At 37.5% G+C, this 27,705-nt stretch overlaps 1 protein-coding gene and 1 pseudogene across 1 annotated transcript; both read left to right on the top strand.

Moving 5' to 3' along the window:
• The first annotated feature begins 237 nt into the window (after positions 1-237).
• Positions 238-1,047, top strand: LOC116109777 (LEAF RUST 10 DISEASE-RESISTANCE LOCUS RECEPTOR-LIKE PROTEIN KINASE-like 1.1). The gene is made up of 2 exons (XM_031395999.1): positions 238-904; positions 998-1,047. The coding sequence occupies exons 1-2, from the start codon at positions 238-240 to the stop codon at positions 1,045-1,047; spliced, it is 717 nt and encodes a 238-aa protein (XP_031251859.1).
• A 393-nt stretch (positions 1,048-1,440) lies between these two features.
• LOC116109785 lies at positions 1,441-27,705 on the top strand (annotated as a pseudogene).

Genomic DNA, 27,705 nt, shown 5'->3' on the forward strand with positions numbered 1-27,705 from the left:
TTCACGATGCACTGCTAATCAAAATGGTTTTTCACGATGCACTGCTAACTCTGTGAATATTTGAACTTTGAAGTAAACGCCCCTCTTCCACTTCACTCTTCCTGTTTCTGCAAGTCCATTTCCAAGTCAACTGTTGTCCTTTAATGGATATACGACTAATTATGCTATAAAACAAGTAGAAAATATGAATGAATTTCTCAATACTAATCGGTCCGTGGCCATAATTTGAATTTTGCAATGGCTTCTGTGCTTTATCTTGTGATATTCACAATCTTTCATCTGTTTGTTCATCTTTCTTTGGCCGATGAAGAGACGGTTTCGAATCCAAGATGTCCGAGTTTTCAATGTGGAGATCTTGGTTTTTTACACTTCCCTTTTTACAATGGAACACATCCTGAGTGTGGATTCTTCATTGTGGATAACTGCAATGAACAAATTCAGAAGATTCAACTGGGAAAAGGAGGGCCTTGGTTTTATGTTACAGGCATTTCTCAGGATAACACTCTTAGGCTTCAGGAAAACCAGAACCAAACATCTGATCTTCATACTATTGGCTGCAAATCCTTGTTAAAAAGTCTGACCCTTTTCATCCCTCCTTTTATCTCTGTTGAACCTTACCCTCAAAACCTGTTCAATTGTTCACGGATTAGTGATATTAATTCGAATTACGTTTCTCTCTGCAATGACTCCAAACATTCTATTTATAAAAAGTTGCCAAGAACTGTTCCATGTTCATCTATTCAGTTCCTAGTGAACAAGTCTCAAACAAGGGTTGAAATCCTTAATTTATACACCGGTCGATTCCGTCTTCAGGTGAATGTATCCAGAGAATGTCGTCATAGGAGAAAGGGAGAATGTCAAATTGACAGCAGGGGGAAATTTCATTGTTCAAACTCCAGAACAGGTATCACAAATTACTGTGAAAGTGCTGGGACTTGCCTGTATATTTTCCATGTTTTTTTTTAAAGTTTTTTCTTAACATCTAAGCATTTTCCAGGGAATCTTCTACATGACCCTGGAAAGTCTAAACAAGAAAAACAATCATGATTACTATTTTTTATTTATTTATTTAGATCCTGGACGTCTAAGGGACATCAAGGGTGCTATTTTATTGATAAAATAAGAGTATAAAACAATAAGAAAATTAATATAAAACGTTTTTGTTTAGTTGTTGATTGTTTGTTCCTAGTACAGGTTGCAAGCGTTTAGATTCTGAATTTTATAATCTTAGTAGATGGTTACCTTGATGATACCATGACAACATTTGATGTTGATTGTATTGTTAATTTAATACTATAAGGCCTTCAAGTCCAACCAATCTGTGACATATAAAATTCTTTTCAATCTTTTGAATTGGAAAAATTGTGCACAGCATTCCAAGTCAAATTGAGGACCACTAGTGGGAGAGGAAAATATTGAAAAGGGAAAAAATATTTAGCATTCTAAACAGTTAGGCCGCCCTTGAATTCTCCCAAGCCTCGTTTTCATCAATGTGCTCCCATATGGGTATGCGCATCTTGTTCAATTTCAGATTGATCTGCAATGGTGGGATCATTTTGTTTACCGCAGCCATGCTAATAGAGTTAGTTCTATCTGAAGATCAATCAAAATACGAAGCTTGTGCACCTATAAACTGTGGTTTGGGCCCAAACATAAGCTACCCTTTCTATGTTAAGGATGCTGGCGAAGAATTCTGTGGCCATCCAGGTTTCAGAATTGCTTGTGAAAATGATGAACCTATTTATAAGACCTCAAGTGGTCTCTTCATCATTAAAGACATTTCTTACGAAAACCAGTGGTTTCGATTAGTAGATAAAGAGGTACTGTCTAATGACTCTTGCATAACCCCGGTTCATAATTTCTCCTTTGATCGCGCTTCCCTCATCTTCAGACCCTACCATGCTGATCTATTCTTTTTTCGTAACTGCAACGTCTCATTTGAGGTCAATTACACAAAAACTGAGGTTCCCTGTGCCTCAAATGCAACCTACAATAGTTCTATTGCATTAGTCCCTAGAGATGAGGAAGTGAATTGGAGTAGAATTGCCTGTGAATATTTAGTCACAGCACCTGTTCAGTTGGAGGAAAGTGAAGTTAATCGAACAATATATAGTTTTGACTATGTAAAGCTGTTGAAGGATGGATTTACGCTTAAATGGACTGGACAGAGCTGTGCTGGGTGCAGAAACAGTGGTGGCAGATGTGGGTTTGAAGAGGATAAAAATGTTTGTTTCTGCCCTGATGGATCCCATGCTCAAAACTGCAAAGATGGTAGGCTAAATCTTCACTCTTTTTTCATTTAGCCCCCTAACTATTTCTATTTAATGCTCTTATATATTATAAACAGGATTTACAGATAGGTAGAGCTAAACTGTACTAGATAGAAACTAATTAATTGTTTTGAATTTATAAGGTACTCAATAGAATCACGAGAATACAGAGAAGATTAGTATGACTCCTCTAGAGCAATTAGCTACTTTTATGCAGAAACTAAGCACTTCTAGGCTATTTGATCATTTGATTTTTCCCAGGAGGTGAACATTGAACCTTTTCAGTTGCTGTATGTTCCATTAGCTATTTAATGCATGTTTAACAGTGTTCATGAATATGGTTCTTTGTCTCGTCGCCTTCAGAATAGCTGTTTTGTGTAGGATTTTCTAGTTGTCTTCTATTTAATTATCCTCAAACTTAGCAGAAGTAATCTTGGGGAAAATTTCTGGTAACCGATTTGAGGCCTGTGGATTGCAGAAACCTATTTGTCTGTTTTGTATGAATCTGTGTGCTTAGCGTTTTAAGTCCAAGTGTGAGATCCTTAGCATTTAAACTTGCACATCCCTTTCTTTGTAAAATTTGACCCTTTCGTCCCTGAAACGTCTGGAAGAGTGATTATTCAACCCAAAACACTAGTCTATTAGGTAGAGAAATTTCGTAATTCGTTTATACGTGTACGAAATCACCCACCAATCAGAAGTTCTATAGTTTTCATCTTTGTCCAATTCCTCCGATCTCACCATGTTGAGATTTTTATAAACTTTTCTCACAGGACACACCAAAAACTTCTGTAAAGTTTGTGGAAATGAAAAAGATGGGCAATCGTTTTGTGGCCATTAAGCTGTGAATTTTCTTANGAGGATAAAAATGTTTGTTTCTGCCCTGATGGATCCCATGCTCAAAACTGCAAGATTGGTAGGCTAAATCTTCACTCTTTTTTCATTTAGCCCCCTAACTATTTCTATTTAAAGCTCTTATATATTATAAACAGGATTTACAGATAGGTAGAGCTAAACTGTACTAGATAGAAACTAATTAATTGTTTTGAATTTATAAGGTACTCGATAGAATCACGAGAATACAGAGAAGACTAGTATGACTCCTCTAGAGCAATTAGCGACTTTTATGCAGAACACTAAGCACTTCTAGGCTATTTGATCATTTGATTTTTCCCAGGAGGTGAACATTGAACCTTTTCAGTTGCTCTATGTTCCATTAGCTATTTAATGCATGTTCAACAATGTTCATGAATATGGTTCTTTGTCTCGTCGCCTTCAGAATAGCTGTTTTGTGTAGGATTTTCTAGTTGTCTTCTATTTAATTATCCTCAAACTTAGCAGAAGTAGTCTTGGGGAAAATTTCTGGTAACTGATTTGAGGCCTGTGGATTGCAGAAACCTATTTGTCTGTTTTGTATGAATCTGTGTGCTTAGCGTTTTAAGTCCAAGTGTGAGATCCTTAGCATTTAAACTTGCACATCCCTTTCTTTGTAAAATTTGACCCTTTCTTCCCTGAAACGTCTGGAAGAGTGATTATTCAACCCAAAACACTAGTCTATTAGGTAGAGAAATTTCGTAATTCGTTTATACGTGTACGAAATCACCCACCAATCAGAAGTTCTATAGTTTTCATCTTTGTCCAATTCCTCCGATCTCACCATGTTGAGATTTTTATAAACTTTTCTCACAGGACACACCAAAAACTTCTGTAAAGTTTGTGGAAATGAAAAAGATGGGCAATCGTTTTGTGGCCATTAAGCTGTGAATTTTCTTAATCTGGCGGAATCATAGAGCCAATAAGTCAAATAAGCTGCCGAAAAGTCAACTTAAAAGCCAGCAGAATAGTCAATCGGTTTATTCTTAGTTTAAACAGTAGTAGGAGCTGAAAGGTTTACTTTCGTCTTTGGCCGACCAATGAGAATTGGTTTTTCGTGCACTGTAAGTCTATTCTTTCCGCGAATGCCCCCGACTTTCGCTTATTTCCTTGTGTTTTTCTCAAGTCTTCCCCCCTGCAATTTCCAAGTCAACTGGCGTGTTTTACTTTTGAAGAAGAAGCAACTCTGCTTCTATATTGAGAAGAACTATTAAGAAACGTTAAGAGCTAGAGGAGTTTGGAAGAATGGCTCGTTTGTGTTGTGTTTTGTTGTTTGTTGTCTTTCATCTTTTACTTCTTGGCTTGGCTGAAGAAGAAAGGAGAATCAATTCAAAATGTCCACCTTTCTCTTGTGGTTTACTCGGCGAGATCGGCTTCCCCTTCTCCAATCGAACGCATCCCGAGTGTGGCTTATGCATAGTAGATGACTGTGACCAAACGTTTCAGAAGATTCAACTGGGGAGTCATGGGCAACAGTTTTATGTTTCAAGCATCTCTCAGGATAATATGGTCACGCTTCGTGACCAAAAATTGCTGAAACCCTTCGACAATCGTAGCTGCGGATCCTTAAAAAATTTGAGTCTTCCCATCACTCCTTTTCTCTTTTTTGAAAATGCCTACAACCAAAACATATTCAGTTGCCCTCTCAATTTTTCTGAGAAAAAAAATTCCGGTTTGTTCTGCAATGACTCCAAACACTTGTTTTTATACTATCTCCCAACTTCTGAATTGCCGGGTTCTGTATATCAATCATGTTCTCGTATTCCCTTCCGTGTGAATAAGACACAAAACAGTGTTGAATTTTTAAATTTGTCAACTCATGTGTTCGCCCTGAAAGTAAATGTGACAACAGAATGTCATCATTGTTATAAGGCGGGAGGGCAATGCCAAACTGATAGCTACGGAAAGTTTAATTGTTCAGTGACAGTAAGAACAGGTATTATAGTGAAGTACTAGGACCCGTTCCTGGGTACTACTTGTCTTACTTTCCATGTTTTACTTATTCGTTTCTTGTTCTAAGTTTACTAGCATTTCTAATGCATTGATGTGAACTGCATTTAGTTTAGTTTAGTAACCATCTTTCCAAAAAACAATAACTCTTCCTAGCTTTTTACTTGGATAAGTCTAGTGAATTTTGATTGATTCCTTTCTAGGTTTAGAGAAAGCAGCTTAGTTTGCCCCACTGTGGTCTCTTAGACTTATAAAAGTTCAAGAGAGTTCAGAAGAGGGAAGGATACCTTCATGCTGATATCATTTTCTTTCATAACTTCAATGACTTGTTTTCTGTCACTAACTTAAAATCTGAAGTTACTTCTATTGAATTAGTTCCTAGGGATGAGGATGTGAATTGGAGTAAAACTGCCTGTACATATTTATTTGCTGCACCTGTTCAATTGGAGGATGTGAAGTTGTTGAAGCATGAATTTATACTGTAATGGACAAGACACAGTTAGATACTGTCAGTATAATAGAGTCCTATGATCTGAGTCCAGCTAACTCACAATTCTTTGAAAACTAATTCTAGGTCTAGGTGCCAAAGTAGTCCTTTCGAATTTCTAAGGTACTTCATAGAATTAGAGGAATACAAAAAAGATTAGCATGGTTCCTGCACAAGCTTAGCAAGTAGCTACTGATAAAAGCAGAACACTAAGTGATTCTAAGCTAATTGATAAGTTGGGATTGAACCTTACCAGTTTCTGTGGTTGTTGATCGTTAAAAACCGCTGTGTTCGACCGGATACTGAGGTGTGATTGTATTGCTTGCTGTTGCAGAAACCTGTTGGTCTGTTTTGTATTACTTATTTGTTCAGCCTTGAAGCTCAACTCTGAGATACTAAATCCTCTGTCTCTATCAGATTTCCTTGTGCATACATTTTTTCTCTGCCCCGTTACGTACTTTAACTGCAAAGACTTTTCAAAGAAACAAGTTTGTCCTCAATTATTAGTCTTATCACAATGATAACTTGAATTTAAATCCTCTGCTTTATGAGACATAGTTAGAGAAGATAACCTCTTCCAAATCAGATAAAGATTCTTCAAATGTCAATAGATTTCCTTGTGCTTACATTTGCTGCCACATTGGCCATTGCCTACTTCATCTGAAAAAACTTTTCTTTATCACAATGACAACCACCTCTTAAATTTAGAGATTACAATGGCCCAATTTGCACATCCCTTTCTTTACAGAATTTGTTCCTGTCTTGCCTCGATTATCAGGAAAGTAATTAACCCAAAAAGCTACCTTATCTGTTTATGTTTTTCTCATAGATGTCAAACCCGTTTTCTTTTTTCACCCCATTTTCTGAACTTTTGTTATATGACCACCAAGAGCTTCACTTCTCCAAAGTTTGTGGACCATTTAGCAAAGTTTCTCTTTTGTTATGTAACGAACAAGATGGGCAATCATTTTGTGGTAATTATGCTGTGTATAGAGAGTAGATTTTGTGTTTCTCTTGGTCTTTTGTCTATACGCGTTAAGTAAGCAGTGGAGAAGACGACTTAAAGACTTCAAGCAAGTCAATCGTCAACTCTTTTTGTAAGTTACTAATTATTAGTCTCTAGGCCGACCAATAAAAATTGATTTTTCGTGCACTGTACTCTGTTTTTCTCAAGTCTTCCCTGTGAAATTTCCAAGTCAACTGCCGTGTCTATAATGAGAAGAACTGTGAAGAAACAGTCTGAGAATGATTGGATAAAAATGGGGTGAAGCAAAGACTTCTTAACAGTATTACTAGTTGAGAGTTGGGGAAGCTGTTGCTGCTTTTGTTGCTAAATGGAGAAGTTTAGAATGGGTTGTGCCTCTTGTGTTGTGTTCTTTGTCATCTTTCATCTTTTACTTCTTTGCTTTGCTCAAGAAGAAAAGAGGTGGAATTCAAGATGTCCACCTTTCTCTTGTGGTTTGCTTGGCGACATCGGCTTCCCCTTTTCCAATCGAACGCATCCTGACTGTGGGTTATGCATAGTAGATGAATGTGACAAACAATTTCCCAGAATTCAACTCGGAAAGCACGTACCATTGTTTAATGTTTCAAGCATCTTACAGGATAATACGGTTACGCTTCATGAACCAGAATATTTGCTTCCCTTTGACAGCCGTAGCTGCGGATCCTTCAAAAATTTAATTCTTCCCATTACTCCTTTTCTCTCTTTTGAAATTCACAATAACCAAACAATTTTTAAATGCCCCCTCAATCATACTAAGCCCACAGTTTTTCCCCCTGTTGTCTGCAATAATTCCAGGGACTTGTTTATCTACAACGACCCAAGATTTAAAAAATGTCCTAGTTCTCTACCTCAATGTTCATGTATTCATGTCCTGTTCAATAAGACACGTCACAGTACTGAAATTTTCAATCTGTCTACTTCTCTTTTCGAGCTGGAAGTGAAGGTAACCAAAGAATGTTTTGACTGTCATTTGGAGGGAGGCCAATGTGAAACTGATAATCAGGGGAAGTTTAAGTGTTATGGGAAAAAAGAAAGAGAAAGAGAAAGAGAAAGAGAAAGAGAAAGAGAAAGAGAAAGAGAAAGAGAAAGAGAATGTGTACATTGTAATATGACCGGACGCAGTTGTGGAAGGAATAGCGAGGGATTCTTTTATTGTTCAGAAGAAAGAACAGGTATAGCAAATTACAGTCGTCCCAGAGTGTTAACAGGTTACATCCATGTCCTGTTTTTTCTTTTTTAAAATATCGGTTTCTTTGTTCTAAGTTACTATTTGATTTTCATACATTCATATGAGCTGCATTTAGTTTAATACCATAACTGCCAAACAATAACTTTTCCGTAGCTTTTTACTAGGATTAGTCTTGTGGATTTTGACTGATTCCTTACCCGGGTTGAGAGAAAGCAGTTTACTAAGTCAGCAGCATGATCTATCATCTATAAGACTCTCGGATTGGCAATTCTGACAGTTTTGTGCTCAATCTTGTCTGGAATTCGGATCATACAAATATGGCCACAAATAGTTTTCATAATTTCTGCCTCAACTCCAATACATACCGTGCTGATCTAGTGTTTTTCCATAAGTGCAATGATCTGTTTTCTGTCAATTACACAAAATCTGAGGTTACTTGTGATTCCAACTATAGTATGTAACCCGCAATATGTCTATTGAATTATTCCCTAGGAATGAGGATTTGAAATTGGAGTAAAATTTCCCGTGAATACTTAGTTCCTGTGCTGCACCTTTTTAATTAGAGGAAAGGGATGAAAAAATAACTAGTTTTGATCACGTGAAGTTGTTGAAGGATGGATTTACACTGAAATGGACTGGATTGGACTGCAACCTATGCATTTCATGTTGGGATATTGTGACCCGTTTTCCTATTTTTTTCCCATGTAAAATTTTATGTCTTTAGGAAAACTCTTTAGAAAAAAATACAATTCTAAATAGGAATAGAATTATGAGAGTCCTATTAAGAATTGAAATATGATTCCTATTGAGAATAAAATATCCCATATACTACCTATATTTATAGGGGTGAGAACTAATTCAAAGTTATAAGAGAATAAGAGAACACAGGGTATTTGAAGTAAGGGTATAAAACACCATGGGGAGAGTGTCTAAGAAACTGCGATCGTTTCCACTCTAGGTACTGGGTTGAGCATAGTTAGAAACTAGGATGTTTCCTCTCTATTTTATGTACCAGGTTTATGGTATTGTGTACTCTTGTATATCGTGTTCATGAAATTATAGTGAATTTCTCTCATCCGTGGATGTAGGCAGGGTTTGCCGAACCATGTAAATATCTTGTCTCTTTGTGTGGTGTGATTTTATTCCTATGTTATTTATCTCGTATGTATGTTTTCTGTTGCGCGATTTCCTACTATTTCAGACAGGTAGAGCTAAACTGCATTGGATGATAATAAATTAGTCCCTATGAATTTCTAAGGAGATAGAATTACCATATCAGTAAAGATTAGTATGACGAATTGTGAATGGATGCTTTCCACCTGTTTATAGAACTCAATAGTAAGTGGCTACTCATAAAAGCAGAACACTAAGAACTTCTAGGTTACTTGAACATTTAACATTGAATCTTACCAGTTGCTATATTGTTGATGGGTAAAAACGTTGTGTTCAACAGGATTCTGTGGTGTGATTGTATTGCTTGCCATTGCAGAAACCTCTTTGTCTGTTTTGTATGAATTGTCTGCTCAGCCTTGAAGTTCAATTTTGAGATACTAAATCCTCTGTTTCATGAGAGACAGAGCTAGAGAAGAGAACCTCTTCCAAAACACAGAAACTAGAAAGACTCCCGAGATATCGCTAGATTTTCTTTTGCATACTTTTTTTCTCTGCCCTGATACCTACTCATCTGCAAAGACTTTTCAAAGACGCAGTTTGCCCTTGATTCATAGTCTTATTTCATAGCTCACATTTTACTCTTCTCCAACACCGCCTTGTTCAAAATTTTCTGATACATCTTAAATCCCTTTTCTCTTTTCACACCATTTTCCAAACTTTTGTCATAGGTCCATCAAATACTTCATTTAGTAAGTTTCTATTCTGTTTTGTAATGAAAAAAATGGACAATTATTTTATGGCCATTATTCTGTGAATTTTCTAATCTCACGAGAGTCATAGAGCCAAGATTTTTTCACTTTTCTCTGAATCCGTCAAGTAAGCGGCAGAGAAGGCCGCTTTAAGTCAAAAAGGGAGCTGAAAAGGTTTAGCTTAGTCTTTGGCCGACCAATGAAAATGGATGTTCATTCAGTGTACGAGTGTGATTCACGCGAATGCCCCAAATTGCACTTGTTTCCTTCTGCTTTTTCGCAAGTCTTTCCTGTGCAATTTCCACGTCAACTGGCGTGTACTGTTAAGAAGAATATGCAACTCTGGTTCTATATAGAGAACTGTGAAGAAAGAGCAAAGAGAGTTATATGATACAAATGGAGTGAAGCAAAGACTTCTTAACAGTCTTATTTGTTGAAAATTGGTGCAGCTGTTTCAGGTTTTTTCGCCAAATGGAGAAGTTTAGAATGGGTCGTGTCTCTTGTGTTGTGTTCTTTGTTATCTCTCGTCTTTTACTTCTTTGCTTGACTCAAGAAGAAAAAAGATTCAATCCAAAATGTCCACCTTTTTCTTGTGGTTTCCTTGGGGATTTTGGCTTCCCCTTCTCCAATAAAACCCACCCGGAGTGCGGGTTATGCATAGTAGATTGCTGTGACAAACCAGTTCAGAAGATTAAACTAGGGAAGCATGTGCCATGGTTTGATGTTTTAAGGATCTTTGAGGATACCACGGTTATGCTTCATGACCCAGAGTTTCGATCTCACCCAGACAACCGTAGCTGCATATCCTTAAAAAATTTGAGTCTTCCCATTTCTCCTTTTCTCTCTTTTGAAATGTCCAATGTTCAAACCGTTTTCAAATGCCCCCTCAAGTACAGATTCCCCCCGCATTTCGGTTGGAACTGCAGTAAATCCGGACATTCCTTTGTCATACACTACGCAAATGTTAAATTACCCAATAATTCTCTACCCCAATGTTCACGTATTCCCTTCCTGGTCAATAAGACACAACACAGTGTTGAATTTTTCAATTTGTCTACTTTCAAATTCTCCCTGGAAGTAAATGTAAGAAAAGAATGTTATGACTGTCATTTCTCGGGAGGCCAATGTGAAACTGATAGCCAGGGGAAGTTTCATTGTTCTGTGACAGAAAGAACAGGTATCACAAATCACAGGCGAAAGTACTGGGCTGGTTCCTGGTTACTATTTGTCGTACTTTCCATTTTTTACGAATTGTTCTAATTCACTAACCAATTTTCATACATTCATATGAGCTGGATTAGTTTCATAGCGTGCCAAAACACAATAACTGTTCTCTTACTTTTTATTTGGATTATTCTAGTGAGTTTTGCTTGATTCCTTACCTAGGTTAAGAGAAAGCAGTTCAGTTTGTCATAGCATGATAGCTAAATCCCCGAGTTCTTCATGATTCTTTAGTTTGTTCCTTTTAGTTTATCATCAACCTGAGCTGAATCTTGGGGAAAAATTGCTGTTACTGATTTGTGGCCTGTGATGTGATTGAATTGCTTGACATTGCAAAAACCTGTTTGTCTGTTTGTATGAATTGTGTGCTCAGCCTTGAAGTTCAAGTCTGAGATACCAATAAATCCTCTGTTTCATGAGAGACTGAGTTAATAGTAGGGACCCGACAGATTCCTGAAATATCATTAGATTTTCTTCCCAACTTCAACTGACAACGGTAAGGACTTTCAAACATACAAGTTTGTCCTCAGTTAATTACCAATTAATGTTTAATTACCAACCAATCACAAGTTTTATAGTTCCCATCTGTGTCGACTTTCTCTCCGACCCCACCATGTTTAGCTTTTCCTCGTACATGTCAAACCCATTTTCCCAATTCACACCTCTTTCTCAACTTTTGTAGTAGGGCAACCGAAATGTTCTCCAAACTTTGTGGACCATTTAGTAAAGTTTCTTGTTTGTTCTGTAATGAAGAATTATGGCCATTATGTTGTGAATTTTCTAAACAAGACGGCTTAAAGCCATAAAATTAGTCTTCAAGTCAAGTCTTTTGTAGTACTAATTATTAATTAGTACAAGGTTTAGTTTCGTCTTTGACCGACCAATGAAAATGGGTATTTTCATGCACTGTACGAGTGTGATTTACGTGGATGCCCCAACTTCCATTTCTTCTCTCAAGTCTTCCCTGCGCAATTTCCAAGTCAATTGGCGTGTTACGTGTTCAAGGGAAGTAATTAATAAACTCAACTTCTATGTTGAGAAGAAACAGTGAGAGACTTGGAGTGAAGCAAAGAGTTCTTAACAGTATTATTTGTTGAGAGTTTGTGTAGCTGTAGCAGTTTCTTTCTCCAATGGAGAACATTGGAGTGGCTCGTGTCTCCTATGTTGGGTTCTTTGTTATCTTTCATTTTCTACTTCTTTGCTTAGCTCAAGAAGGAAAGAGAGTTAATCCAAAATGTCCACGTTTCTCTTGTGGTTTACTAGGCAAGATCGGCTTCCCCTTCACCAATGGCACGCATCCCGAGTGTGGTTTATGCATAGTTCATGACTGTGACAAACCATTTCAGAAGATTCAACTCGAGAAGCATGGGCCATGGTTTTTGGTTTTAAGCATCTCTCAGGATAACTCGGTTAAGCTTCATGACCCAGAATATCAATGTCACTCGGACAACCATAGTTGCAGACCCTCGAAAAATTTAACTCTTCCCATCACACCTCTTCTCTCTTTTGAAATGCCCTACAATCAAACCATTTTCAAATGCCTCCTCAATCTCAGTTTACCGACAAATTCCCGTTGGCTCTGTAATAGCTCTCGACACTTCTTTATGTTTTATTACCCACAAGTTGAAGTGCCAAGTTTTCTTCCTCAATGTTCACGTATTCCCTTCTCAGTCAATAAGACACAAAACAGTGTTGAATTCTTCAATTTGTATACCACTCGTTTTGCCTTGAAAGTGCAAGTAAGAAAAACATGTCGTCATTGTCATTTGAGAGGAGGGCAATGTAAAAGTGATAGCAAGGGAAATTTTCATTGTTCAGAAGAAAGAACAGGTATCACAAATTACTGTAGTATTAGGAGTGGTAACAGGTTTTTTCCATGTTTTACATATTGGTTTCTTGTTCTAAATTACCATCTAAATTTCATGCATTTTTATGAACCGCATTTAGTTCAATACCATATTGCCACAAACTCTTCTCTAGCTTTCTACTTAGATCACTCTAGTGGATCTTGATCCATTCTTTACCTGGGTTAAGAGATAGTACTTTAGTTTGTCAGAGCATAAAAGTCCTTTTCACATTCCTGTCTAGAATTTGGATGATACAAATATGGTCACATAAAGTTTTCAATTATTTCTCCTTTGATTGTGCTTCCCTCAACTTCAGACCCTACCATGCTGATCTAGTCTTTCTTCATAACTGTAATGATCTGTTTCGTGTCAATTACATAAAATCTGTGGTTACTTGTGCTTCCAGTGCATCCCATAGTACTTCTGTTGATGAGAATGTGAATAGGAGTAGAATTGTCTACGGTGATATTTAGTTGGTGCACCTGTTCAGTTGGAGGAAAGGAAAATTAATCAAACAATAAATAGTTTTGACTGTATGCAATTGTAGGATGGATTTACACTGAACTGGGCTGGACACAGACAACATTGTTCTAAGTGGCAAAAAAGCCAGTGACAAAAAAGTGGTGGCTGACGATTCTTGGTCTAGGTGCAACTTATGGATTTACAGATAGGTAGAGCTAAATTGAACTGGATGGATATACCAAGTTTTAAGGTATTCGATAGAACTAGGAGGATTCTGTAGAATGAGCTTAGTACTACTAGTTATGAGTAGATGTTTTCCACCTGTTTATTGAAACTCTTCTGGAGCAAGTAGCTACTCCTAAAAGCAAAACACTTAGCACTTCTAGGCTTTTTGATTGTTTAACATTGAACCTTACCCGTTGCTACATTGTTGATAGGTAAAGTCGCTGTGTTCTTCATGAATATTGGGGCAAAATTGCTGTTATTTAAGACCGTCTCTAGAATTTAAGAAACGACAATGCCGCAACTTACACATGCCTTTCTTTCAAAAATTTGTTCTGTTTTTTCTCCGATTGTCTGGAAAGTTCACATCTTAGTCCTTCTCCATGACACCGCCATGTTCAGATTTTATTATACATATCAAACCCCTTTTCTCTTTTCACACCATTTTCTATACTTTTGTCATACGACCTCCAAAAATTTCCCCAAAGTTTGTGAACCATTCAGTAAAATTTCAATTTTGTTTGGTAATGGATATTTCAGGCTATCATAAATTTTCTAATCTCACGAGAATCATGCAGCCAAGATTTTTCATTTCTCTGGGTCCTTATCTAAACGGGGGTTAATCCAACTTGAAATCCATAAAAAAGGTTTTTGTACAGTAGTCTGTTTGTCAGGACTTTTGTAGTTAGTAATTAATACGTAATAAAGAGGGAGTTAAAAAGTCTTACATCAGTCGTCTTTGTCTGACCTTAATTGCACTTGTTTCGTTCTGTTTCTCAAGTTTTCCATACGCAATTTCCAAGTCAACTGGCGTGTTCGGAAGGACAGGCAACTCAAATTCTAATATTAGGAAAGAAAGTGAGTGCAAAAACTCAAACTTCTATGTTAAGAAAGAGGTGTGTGCAAAGACTTGGAAGTAGCAATATTTGATCTTCTTGTTACGTCTGTTGCCAAGTTGAGAACTCTGGAATGGCTCGTCCCTCTTACGTTCTGTTATTTGTTTTCTGTTGTCTTTTACTTCTTTGCTTGGCTGAAGAAGAAAAGAGAGTGAATCCAAGATGTCCAAGTTTCCGTTGTGGTTTCTTGGGCGATATCAGGTTCCCCTTCTCCAATACATCGCATCCTGAATGTGGGTTGGTGATGGTAGACAACTGCACTGAACCATATCCGACGATTCAGTTGGGGAAGGAGGGCCATTGGTTTAATAGTTCAGCAATCTCTCAGGATAATATGATTCAAATTCAGAACCCATTAGTTTTTGAAAACAATTGTAACCACAGCTCCTTAAAAAAACTGATTCTTCCTGTCTCTCCTTTTCTCTCTTTTAATGTGCCCTACGTTCAATCCCTTTACGAATGTCCCCGCAATTACACGATCCCAAAAAATTTCAGTTTTGGTTGCAATAACTCCCAGCACTTGTATATTGTCTACTCAAACCCAACAGACCATCTTCAAAGTCCTCCATCTCAGTGTTCACCTATTAACTTCCAAGTGAATAAGACTCAAACTAGTGTTGAATATTCTGATTTGTTTACGGGTTTTTTCTTTGTTGAAGTGAATGTAACGGATGAATGTTATGATTGTTTCTATGCGGGCGGGCAATGCCTAACTGATAGAATGGGAAAGTTTAATTGTTCTGGGGCAGAAAGAACAGGTATCATAAATTACGGTGAAGTACTAGGGCTGGTTCCTGGTTACTAGTTGTGCTGCTTTCCATGTTTGGTTACTTGCCAATTTATAGTCGATTTGAATGAGTTGCTTTACTTCTAATATCATGCCAACAAATAAACTCTTCTCTAGTTTCTACTTGAATTGCCCTCTGGAGTTTGATTGATTCCTTACCGGGATGAAGAACTATATTAGTCTCATATGGGAAGTTCTGACTGTCCTTTGTGCAATCTTGTCTAGAATTTGGATGGAATAAATATGCTTACATATAGTTTTCATTGTATTAACTAACATTACTACTTTTTTTTGTAACTTCTGTCGCAGGAAAGGAAGCATTTGCATTGAAGCTAGGCCTCGGACTAGGTAATACACTTCTTCAACCAAAGTTTTCTGCAACCTTCAATGAAGAATATCTTATTAGTATTTAGAGGTTTTCCTCCAAAACAGTCTGCCGATAAAAACGTTTACATTTTTTTTTTTTTGGGTTTATAATCAGGTATTGGAGTTGGAGGAGGGTTTACTCTGATTGTTGTTCTGGTTTTTATTATTTGGTTTCGCAAGAAACAAAAATATACTCCCACAAGCTTCAACTCAAGAGACAGTTCTTCCGATCCCTCCTCGAGATTGGAGCAGGAAGTGGGTGGCGCCTATTTTGGGGTCCCCATATTCTCCTACTCTGAACTTGCAAAAGCGACTAACAATTTTAGTAATGAGAAAGAACTTGGAGACGGAGGCTTTGGAACGGTATACTACGGTAAGAACTTGAAACACTTTAGATATTCTTGCTATGTAAAAGTAGGAAAAAATTGGGACAGTTGACAGGTTGCTAAATGGCCTATTTGATTCTTTTCTATCAGCAAAACTTCGAGATGGGCGGGAAGTTGCAGTAAAGCGCTTATATGAGCACAATTACAGAAGGGTTGAGCAGTTCATGAATGAAGTTGAAATCCTCACGCGTTTGCGCCACAAAAATCTTGTATCCCTATATGGCTGCACTTCACGGCACAGTCAGCAGGGTCTCCTTCTTGTGTATAAATATGTTCCTAATGGTACCGTTGCAGATCATCTCCACGGTGATCTAGTGAAGCCCGGTTCATTAACATGGCCTATTCGTATGAAGATTGCTATAGAAACAGCTAGTGCATTGGCATACCTCCATGCTTCAGATATCATACACCGCGATGTGAAAACTAACAACATTCTTCTTGACAGCAATTTTTGTGTAAAAGTCGCTGATTTTGGGCTTTCCAGCATTGTTTCCCACTGATGTTACTCATGTCTCACTGCTCCACAAGGATCCCAGGCTATGTTGACCCCGAGTATCACCATGTTACCAGCTAACTGATAGGAGTGATGTATATAGTTTTGGAGTCGTCCTGATGAGCCATATCATCAATGCCCGCTGTGGATATAAACAGGCACAGACATGAGATTAATTTGGCTAACTTAGCAGTAAACAGGATCAAAACGCGCAATCGAGAGCTGGTTGATCCATTACTTGGATATGATCGATGAGAAGTTAAAAGATGATAACTTCAGTTGCGAGTTGCATTTCTATGTTTGCAACAGAACAAGGAAATGAGACCTCCGATGTTTCATTTGGAGGAACTGAAGAGAATTGAAAATGGAGAATGGCAATTGGAAATATTAAAAGAAGAGAGAAATAATATGTATGCCCAAGATATCCCCCCACCACCATCACCCGCCAGATTGTGATAATCTTGCTTTGTTGAAGCACATCAGGTGCCATCTTCACCCATATCTGTGACTGCTAAATGGGTTAGTAGTAACACACACCTAATGTCAGTAGCTAAGATTTTAGCTCTCTTGAAGCTGGATTTTTGTCTTTGAGCTCATCTGCCTTATTTTTGTGAGTTCATAGAAGTAAATATACAATATGTGGTGTCAAGCAAAGCAAGAGAGAATGTACTTGTAAATTCATAGGTGGAGCTTCTTCTTTTCTTTTTCTTTTGGTTCTGCAACTGTTATACTAGTGTTCGTATCTTGTAAATGTTCCAATCATGCCTACTTTTCTGTGTTATAGTGGAGGATTTTAGTCCTTTGATTGAGACTTGTGTCAAACCCCTTTTTCCCTTTTCACACCCTATTCTTAGACTTATCAAAAGAAAAAACAAAAACATCTCTAAAGTTTGCCATATGTTCACATTATGAATTTTCAATCGTAGTTATAGATTTCTCCATTCTCTGTATCCAACGCGTTAACCAAGTTGCGGGCAAGACAACTTGAGATCCATCAAAAAGGCTTTTGCAGAGTAGTCAAAAGGGTCAAGTCTTTTATAGTTCTTCAAGTCTTCTCTACGCAATTTCCAACTTTGAAGTTTTATATTGGGAAGGAAGTGAGTGCCAAGACTTTGTCATTTCTGTTTCTAAGTAGGAGAACCTGGAATTGCTCGTCTCAGTGCACACCTATTAGATTCCAAGTGAATAAGACTCAAACAAGTGTTATATTCTGATTTGTTTATTGGTGAATTCTCTCTGGAAGTGAATGTAACAAATGAATGTTTTGATTGTTTTTCGGCTGGAGGGCTGTCAAACTGATAATGAGGGAAAGTTTAATTTTTCTGTTAGAAAGAACAGGTATCAGAACAGGCATGGGTTTTCGTTTCTTTTTGTAATAGTTTACTTGCCAAATTTCATAGATTTATTACGCTGCATTGAATTTAATACCATCCCACAAAACAAACTCTTCTCGAGGTTTCTACTCGAAATTATTCAACCGATCCTCTGCACAATCTTGTCAAGAATTTGGATGTACAGGAATGATTACACAGTTTTTTATAGTTTGAACTAACACCATTTTCTTTGTCTGTAACTTCTGTTGCAGGACATGGAAAATTTGATTTGAAGCTAGCCTAGGAATAGGTAAGATACCTCTGAACTTTCCTTGTAACCTACAACGATAAGTATTTGATTAGTTATTGTAGTTTTCTCGAAAGAAAAGTTTTGTGGTAAAAAAGCTTATAGTGTTATTCTAGTGGATTAGTTTAAACATGCCAAAACACAATAACTGTTCTCTTACTTTTTAGTTGGATTATCTAGTGGTCTTGTTTAATTAACGGCCAATCACAGTTTTATAGTCCACATCTTTGTCGTCTTTCTCTCCGACCCCGCCATTTTTAGCTTTTCCTCATACAGTCAAGCCCCATTTCCCAATTCACACCTCTTCTCAACTTTTGTAATAGGGCCACCAAAACTTACAACTTAGAGCCATAAAATTAGTCTTGGGTCAAGTCTTTTGTAGTACTAATTATTAATTAATACAAGGTTACTTTCGCCTTTGGCCGAACATGGAAATGGCATTTCATGCACGTACGAGTGTGATTTATGTGGATGCCCCAACTTCCATTTCTTCGCAATTTCCAAGTCAACTGGGGTGTTTTGTTTTGAAGGGAAATATTAATAAACTCACTTCTATGTTGAGAAGAAACAGTAAGAGACTTGGAGTGAAGCAAAGAGTTCTTACAGTATTATTTGTTGAGAGTTTTGTGTGCTTTTGCAGTTTTTTTTCTCCATGAGAACATTGGAGTGGCTCCTGTCTCCTATGTGGTGTCTTTATCTTTCATTTTCTACCTCTTTGCTTAGCTCAAAAGGAAAGTCTCGATCCAAAATGTCCACGTTCTCTTGTGGTTACTAGGCAAGATCGGCTTCCCCTTCTCCAATGGCACCATCCCGAGCGTGTTTTAATAGTACACGACTGTGACAAACCATTTCAAAGATTCAGCTAGGTAAGGGCCATGGTTTATTGTTTCAAGCATCTCTAGTTGGAGTTACCGACTATTTCAGTATTAATGAGTTACACAAACGCATTCGATAGTTTGAGCATTTTTTTTTATAATCGCTGTATGATTTCTTTAAGTCATTAATTCCTTATTGGTCTGGGCTTAGGAATAAAAATCCTTGTAAAACTAAGTTTGTCACTTTAAACCTAGTATAACATATTTTTCTTTTTGTTATGATGTGATAGTAATCAGGATGACAGTTCATTCATTGTAAACGAGAGAGGTGAGGAGTCTTGCAATAATATTGACTCAACTGGACTAGCCCATATTGGTGAACCAGGTAAATTGCTGTGTGTTATTTCTCTTTGTTTACTGTCTAGTGATTTGTTTTATTGTATATTGGTTTTGTTATGGTCCCATTTCGTTCAATTGGTATCAGTAGATTTTATTAGTTGTGATTTAGAGATGGTGGGATCAAAGGTTGAGATTGAATTTCGACGGCAAATGCTTTAAGCTTTGGAAACTGCGGATGGAGTGTTGCTCATTAATAGGGATTGTTGGTGCAATTGTGAATGATAGGCAAGTCGGATAGTCACTGTTACGACGATTGAAACGCCTGGAATCCAAAACACTGCTTGAAGTTAACACGCAGAAGCTGAATTCGTGAATGGTCTTAATTCATTAAGCAACAATGTAATAATACTTGGTTTACAATACTGTTGCACCTACTCTGCAGCAGGTTTTACAATAAAATCACACCATACTTTGCTAACAACTACTAACACATTACATTACACATAAACACCTAATCAGCGATTTACAGCTGAATTCACCTAAGATGAACATTACTTTAATTAAAGAATTCAGTTCCATTGAGTTACAGTAGAACCAAAACAGTAGCAGAACTTCAAATTTTGCTGTCAACTTGCAGCTCCAGATTCCAAAATTGACCACCTTCATGAGTTTCCAGCATAATATCATCTTCATCAACAAGTACTAGGGCTGTTCCTGGTTACTAGTTGTTATGCTTTCCATTTTGGTATTGCCAATTTATAGTCGATTTGAATGAGTTGCTTTACTTCTAATATCATGCCAACATAAACTCTTCTCTAGTTTCTACTTGAATTGCCCTCTGGAGTTTGATTGATTCCTTAATGAGATTACGAACTATATTCTCTGTTGCGTTTAAAACATAATTCAAACCTATCAATCAACACCACGAACACAATCACAAGACTTAATCTACCAAGACACATCAAACACAAATTTTTACCGTCGTTCGTTTATCCAATGGAATAAACTACATCCACGTTGAGCTCCAAGCAAATTGGGACTCACTGCACTATAGGATCAAAGTATTACAAGTACAACTCAATCACAACCCAAATCGCTCAACTCTTACATTGTTCAACAATCACTCTAACTTCCCTGTAATCACAATAAGCTACCTAGAAAAACCGAAGGCCATCCCGAAAAATCACCCTGTATTTTTTGCTACCAAGATTCTCAAGAATCTAAAACCTGATTACAATATTTGAAAGAGTAGAAAATAAGAACATGAATCTAATGTAAACGCGAGAGAAAAGAGATAAATTGTTGTGTGCTTTCCTCATATAGGAAGTTCTGACTGTCCTTTGTAAATCTTGTCAGATTTGGATGAAACAATATGCTTACATAAAGTTTTCATTGTATTAACTAACATTACTATGCTTTTTTTTGTAACTTCTGTTCGGGAAAGGGAGCATTTGCATTGAAGCTAGACCTCGACTAGGTAATACACTTCTTCAATCCAAAGTTCTCTAAAACCTTCAATGAAAAATATTTTTTAGTATTTTGAGGTTTTCCTCCAAACAGCCCGCAAATTAAAACTTACACATTTTTTTTTTTTGTTTATATTCAGTTTTGGAGTTTTGTTGTTCTGGTTATTTGGTGTCGCAAGAAACAAAATATACTCCCACAAGCTTCAATTCAAGAGACTTTCTTCCGATCCCTCCTCGAGATTGAGCAGGAAGTGGGGTGCGCCTATTTTGGGGTCCCCATATTCTCCTACTCTGAACTTGCAAAAGCGACTAACAATTTAGTCATGAAAAAGACTGTGCGGAGGATTTGGAACGGTATACTACGTAAGAACTTGAAACACTTTAGATATTCTTGCTAAATGAAAGTAGGTAAAGATTGGGATAGTTGACAGGTTGCTAATGGCCTATTTGATTCTTTTCTATCAGCAAAACTTTGAGATGGGGCGGAGAGTTGCAGTGAAGCACAATTACAGAAGGGTTGAGAGTTCATGAATGAAGTTGAAATCCTCACGCGTTTGCGCCACAAAAATCTTGTATCCCTATATGGCTGCACTTCACGGCACAGTCAGCAGGGTCTCCTTCTTGTGTATAAATTTGTAAACAATCCAAAAAAATAATAAAAAGAGGAGGCTAGGGTTTCATTATATTGCACAATTCAATTGAATACAAAAAGTATGATTTAACCTAAATACAAAGTATATATATATATATATATATATATATATATATATATATATAATATATATATAATAATATATATATATTATATTATATATATTATATATATATATATATATATAATATATATATATATATATATATATATTATATATAGCTAAACAAAGGAAATAATGAAAAGACAAATCTACCTTAATAACATAAAACAAAATAACCCATATTTCTTACATCTCCCCTCAAACTCACGATGCGGCGGCTACAAGCTCGAGAGTTTGCCAACTAGAAAACGAAAACGGGAAAGAATGCGACTTGGTAAAGAAATCTGCAATCTGCAAAGAAGAAGAACAAAGGCAAGGTAATGGTGCCATGCTTGAGATGATGACGAGTAGGTGACAATCGATCTCAATGTGCTTAGTTGTTCATGAAAACCGAGTTGTGAGCAATCTGAATAGAACCTGGTTGTCACAATACATAGGAGTGGGATGAAGAAAAGAAACGCCCATATCTGCAAGTAACCAACGTAACCAAACAATCTCTTTGGTAGTAATGCCATAGCAATATTCTCGCTTCGGTTGAAGATTGAGAAACAATGGATTGTTTCTTGCTCTTCCAAGAATAAGAGAATCACCACAAAAGATACAGAAACCAGTAACAACTTGCGATCTGTGGGATCACTGCCATGATTAGCATCAGAGTATGCACGCAGCTCCAAGAAAGGTGGATGGAAGTAAAAGACTCTGAAAGACTGTACCCCGAAGATACCGCAAAATACGAAGAACAGCTGCCCAATGAACTATAGTAGGAGAAGCCCAAACTGGCTAACAACATGAACAGCATATGCAATATCTGGACGTAATAGTGAGATATACCAAACTCCCACAACGTACGGTATAAAGTAGGATCTGACAAAGGTAAACCATCAGAAGAAGAATATTTTGCATTAACCTCAATCGGAGTATCGATAGTCTTATTATCAGTAAGTCTAGCCCGTTCAAGAATATCTGCAACATATTTCGACTGAGAGAGAAGATAACCTCTAGTGAGTAGGCTACCTCAATTCCCAAGAAATCGTAGAGAACCTAAATCCTTCATTTCAAACTGTTGACTAACTTTGTCTCAAAACTGAAATACCATCAATATCATCACCAGTAATAATCATGTCATCAACATATAAAGACAGAATGATACGACCTGCATTAGTGCACTTAACAAAGAGCAGAATCATGACTACTAGAGCATATCCAAGGGAAAGATCACAATAGAAAATTTCTCAAACCAAGACGAGGTGCTTGTTTAAGACCATATAACGCTTTCTTCAGCTTGCAAACATACCCAGAATCATGCGAAACACCAGGAGGGGGCGCCATATAAACTTCTTCTTGAAGATCCCATTCAAGAATGCATTTTTAACATCAAGTTGAGAGATATGCCACTGACAACCGAAGCTACTGCAATAAGAGTACAATAGTAGTCATTTTTGCAACAGAGCAATGTCTCCTCATACCATACCATACTGTTGAGAGTACCCTTTTGCAACCAACCTAGCTTTGTATCGCTCAATGAATCCATCAGAATTAGTCTTGATCTTATACACCCAACGACAACCAACAACAGTCTTACCAGGAGGTAGAGGAACCAAATCCCAAGTACTGTCTTTGCAGCAGAAAGTTCCTCATCCATAGCTTGCTGCCAAGAGGATCAGATTGCCTCTTTATGAAGAGGGCTCAGAGAGACAGTGAATAGAAGCTAAAAAAGAAGCAAAAGATGAAGAATAACAAGAATAAGCAAAATCTGGTAACTTTGTGGACTTACGAATGCGTATGGATTGACGTAAGGTGGATCCCCAATCTCAACGAAGCTTAGTGACCATAGGAGAAGAGGGAGCTTCAGTTGTGCTGAGAGTAAGTGTCAGTACTGCAGAATGATCAGTACTGGAACCTGAGATGACAACTACAGAATCCTCAGAAAAGGATCTATACGAATTATCAGATCTAGTCAAGGTATGAGTAGTGGATGGATAGAAAAGAAAGGTATATGCCCAAGAAACAACATGACGAACACAAAGTTTCTGAGTTATTGGATCAAAACAACGATACCCCTTTTTACCTTTACCATACCAAGAAAGACACAAATAACAGATCGAGAGGACAACTGCTGCGTTCTACATGAGGACGAAGAACAAAACAAGTACAACCAAAAACTTTAAGGAAGAATAACAGGGCATACCCATACAACTTTTCGAAAGGAGAAAACCTGAAATATGAGAAGATGGAATTGTATTAATCAAACCTACAGCAGTAAGAACAGCTTCACCCCAAAACACACTAGGAACAAGAAACAATAAGAGAAACGAGCATTTCAACAATGTGCCTATGTTTTCTTCAGCCACACCATTTTGCTCAGGAGTATCTGTACACGAGGTTGGTAAACAGTTCCATCTATGCAAGCAACTCAAAAAATTAGAAAGTGTATTCCCCACCCAAATCACACCTAAAACATCTGATAATAGCAGAATGTTGAGTTTTGACAAGACTCGAAGGCTGTATATATCTCAAAAAATTCAGAACGATGTTTCATTAAATAAACCCAACAAATACAGTATGATCATCAATAAAAGAAACATAATTCGAGACCCTCCTTTTGTGGCAACAGGAGAAGGTCCCCATACATCAGAATGAATCAAATCAAATGGAGAGAAGAAACAGAAATACTTCGATTAAAGGTAAAGCTGAAAATTTTGCCAGTTTACATCCCTACAACAGAAATATCACAAGTTTGCAAATTTCCTAAAGCCCTTGTGGATGCCAAAATCTCAACGAGAAGACGAAACATGACCTACACGAGAATGCCATAAATAAAAACTAGAAGAAGAAGGACTCAAACGAAGAAGACAAATCAACACTAGTAGCGGCAGCATCACACTAGTAGCACAACAGCAACTGGCACTTTTAACTCATCCAAAATATATAGTCCCCCCTTCCTACGGCCTGTCCCAATCAGCTTCTGAGACTGTAATCCTGCACTAAACAGAAGAGAGAGGAAAAGGTGACTAAATTACCAGAATCACATAACTGACCAACAGAAGCAAGATTTAATGTATTTTGGAATATGATAAACATTAGAGGAGACAAGTAGGTGTGAAACAAACCAACACCTGCTAAAGCATAGATGCCATCAGCAGTCATGACAGGAATAGAAACAAGGGACACAGAAGCAAAGATGAAGAATCTGGAGACATATGATTTGAAGCACCAGAATCCAAACCCATACAGAATGGTCATCCTGAAGAACTATGAGGTAACTGACCTACGGAAGAAGAAGCGACATACTTGTGGCTGTAAGGAGAGAAACTTCTGAAATTGCTCAGCCAGAGTACTAGTGGTGAAGACTTGATGAAACTACTCTGTAGTATTAGACTGTGGTGGTTTGTAACCCTGAGGTGGTCTATGAGCATTAGATTGTACTGGTTGCCAGGCTTCCAAGCTTGAGATTGCTGCTGCGATTGATTCTGCTGTCTCAACTTAGGCACACTGAGCCTTCCAATGACCTTTTTGCTTACAGAAACTGCACTCGTCGAAGGCAACCCTTGTGTAAGGTTTATTATGATTATTAAAGACTGGCTTCGAAGGTACTGCAACACAGAAGGATAGAAGTCGAAGCAGAAAGAATTCCCTTTTCAGATGAGACTTAAGACGTATTTCTTCAGCCAATAACCTCACTGACAACTGAGTCAACAGAAGGCATTGGAGAACGATGCAAAATTGAACCTCTAAGTCCTTCAAAATCACTACGAAGTGCCGTTAAAAACTGACCAACCGTTCTGCTCCCTATGAGCAATAAGGCACCACATGCTTTTAATTCTGCAGATTCTGCAAGAGCCAATTGATCCCAAGATCTGTCATAGCAGAATAAAACTCATGAACACTCATATTTTCTCTGCTGAAGAGCTCGTATTGCATTCTCCAATTGATACTGCTTTGCAAAATTTGACTGAGTAAATAACCTTTGTAGATGATCCCAAACCTCTTTTGCTGTCTCATACTTCGCTAACTGTGTACCTATGGAATGCCCACAGAATATTAATCCAAGTAATAATTTTTGCATTGTTTGCTTCCCAGGCATCTATCAAAGCATCATAACCCTCCTCAGTATTCTTAGGTTTCACAGAAGTTCCACTAACATATCCCCACATCTTTTTACCCTTAAGAAAATTTCTTATCACATAACTCCAATACGAATAATTCTTGTCATCTAACCTCACACTTACAGACTGAAGCGAATCGTCTCTTTCAGTACCTATTCAAAAAAAAACAAAGAAACCAGAATGCAAAAGAAAGGAAACGAAATACCAGATTGCCGAAATTGAATGAATACCAACGAAATACCATTTGGATCCCGCAAGCTGTGTTTAAGATTAAGCCTCGTCCCATGAAACTTTGCTCTGATACCATGTTAAACAATCCGAAAATAATAAAAGAGGAGGCTAGGGTTCTTTAATATTGCACAATTCAATTGAATACAAAAAGTATGATTTAACCTAAATCAAAGATAATATATATATAGGCTAACAAAGGAAATAATGAAAAACAAATCTACCCCCTTAATAACATAAACAAAATAACCCATATTTCTTAACATAAATATGTTCCTAATGGTACCGTTGCAGATCATCTCCACGATGATGATCTAGTGAAGCCCGGTTCATTAACTGGGCCTATTCGTATGAGATTGCTATAAGAACCTAGTGCATTGGCATACCTCCATGCTTCAGATATCATACACCCGCGATGGAAAACTAACAACATTCTTCTTGACATAATTTTTGTGTAAAAGTAGCTGATTCGGGCTCTCTAGATTGTTTCCCATTGATGTTACTACTTGTCTCAACTGCCCACAAGGATCTCCAGGCTATGTTGACCCCGAGTATCACCAATGTCACCAGAGGGCTGGCTTAAGGGTAGGCAGTGAGCACCTGCCTAGGCCCCAACAAAATGGGGACCCATATATTTTTTTTTTGAATATCTAACAAAAATGAAAATGGTTTATAATTTCTTATCTAAGCCAAGGCCCAAAAAAAAAAGCCAAAAAAGCCCAAATTTATTATAAACTTTTTACATATATTCCCACCCAAAGTTTAACGAATAGCATTTTGTACCTCTAGTTTTATATTCTAGTTTATATCCCCTAAATTAACACATTGAATCTCTTTTAAAATAGGAAGACTAAAATAGTTATTTACATATCTCAAATTACTCACCCCTAATTCAATCCCAAAATTTGAAATTCACATAATCATCTCCAACCTCTTCTGCCGCCAGTGGTTTGGAGTTGATTTCGGTCATTTTGGTTCCATCAATTTTCTCCTAAAATCGACCGAAAATCATCATTTTTATCATTTCCTAACCTTGATAGTCCTCGATTTGACTAATTTTTTATGAATCTCGCAGCCCAACTCCACCACACGACAGCCATTTTAGCCTTTTTGGCATGTTCGCGACATTGTTGGCCTTTCCCGACACCACCATCTTCCCCCTCACCCTCTCACCAAACCCCTATCATCCCTATCTGTTTACTCTGCCATCCCGCCCTCGATACCTTTTGGGCCGTGACTTCTCAAGCATTTCTTATCAATCTGGCATGGAATCACCCATTTCACCACCCACTTCTCTAACATCTACTCTCCCAAAACCCCCCACCAACACCTTAACCTTGTTAGCCTGCCGGTTGCTGTCCACCTCCTAGTAATTTTTCATCTCAAAAGGCCAAAAAAAAAAAAAAAAAAAAAGAAAAAGAATAATTTTTTTTAATATATGCTTATATTATTAGAGGGTCCCAAAGTAACTCCTGTCTAGGGCCACAAATATTCTAGAGACGGCCCTGGTTACCAGCTAACTGATAGGAGTGATGTATATAGTTTTGGAGTAGTCCTGATTGAGCTCATATCATCAATGCCTGCTGTGGATATAAACAGGCACAGACATGAGATTAATTTGGCTAACTTAGCAGTAAACAGGATTCAAAAACGCGCAATCGAAGAGCTGGTCGATCCATTACTTGGATACGAATCAGATGAAGTTAAAAGATGATAACTTTAGTTGCAGAGTTGGCATTTCTATGTTTGCAACAGAACAAGGAAATGAGACCTCCGATGGATGTCATTTTGGAGGAACTGAAGAGAATTGAAAATGGAGAATGGCAATTGGAAGATGTAAAAGAAGAGAGAGATAATAATGATATGCCCAAGAATATCCACCCACCACCATCACCACCAGATTGTGATAATCTTGCTTTGTTGAAGCACATCAGGGTCCCATCTTCACCCATATCTGTGACTGCTAAATGGGTTAGTAGTAACACCACACCTAATGTCAGTAGCTAAGATTTTAGCTTTCTTGAAGCTGGATTTTTGTCTTTGAGCTCATCTGCTCTTA

Source organism: Pistacia vera, unplaced genomic scaffold (genome assembly GCF_008641045.1).
Source record: "Pistacia vera cultivar Batoury unplaced genomic scaffold, PisVer_v2 Contig59, whole genome shotgun sequence".
NCBI classification, from domain to species: Eukaryota; Viridiplantae; Streptophyta; class Magnoliopsida; order Sapindales; family Anacardiaceae; genus Pistacia; species Pistacia vera.

Coding starts and splice junctions, on each gene's coding strand:
- LOC116109777 (XM_031395999.1), top strand. CDS start 238: ATGGCTTCTGTGCTTTATCTTGTGATATTCACAATCTTTCATCTGTTT. Junction 905..997: donor TTGTTCAAACTCCAGAACAG/GTATCACAAATT, acceptor AGCATTTTCCAG/GGAATCTTCTACATGACCCT.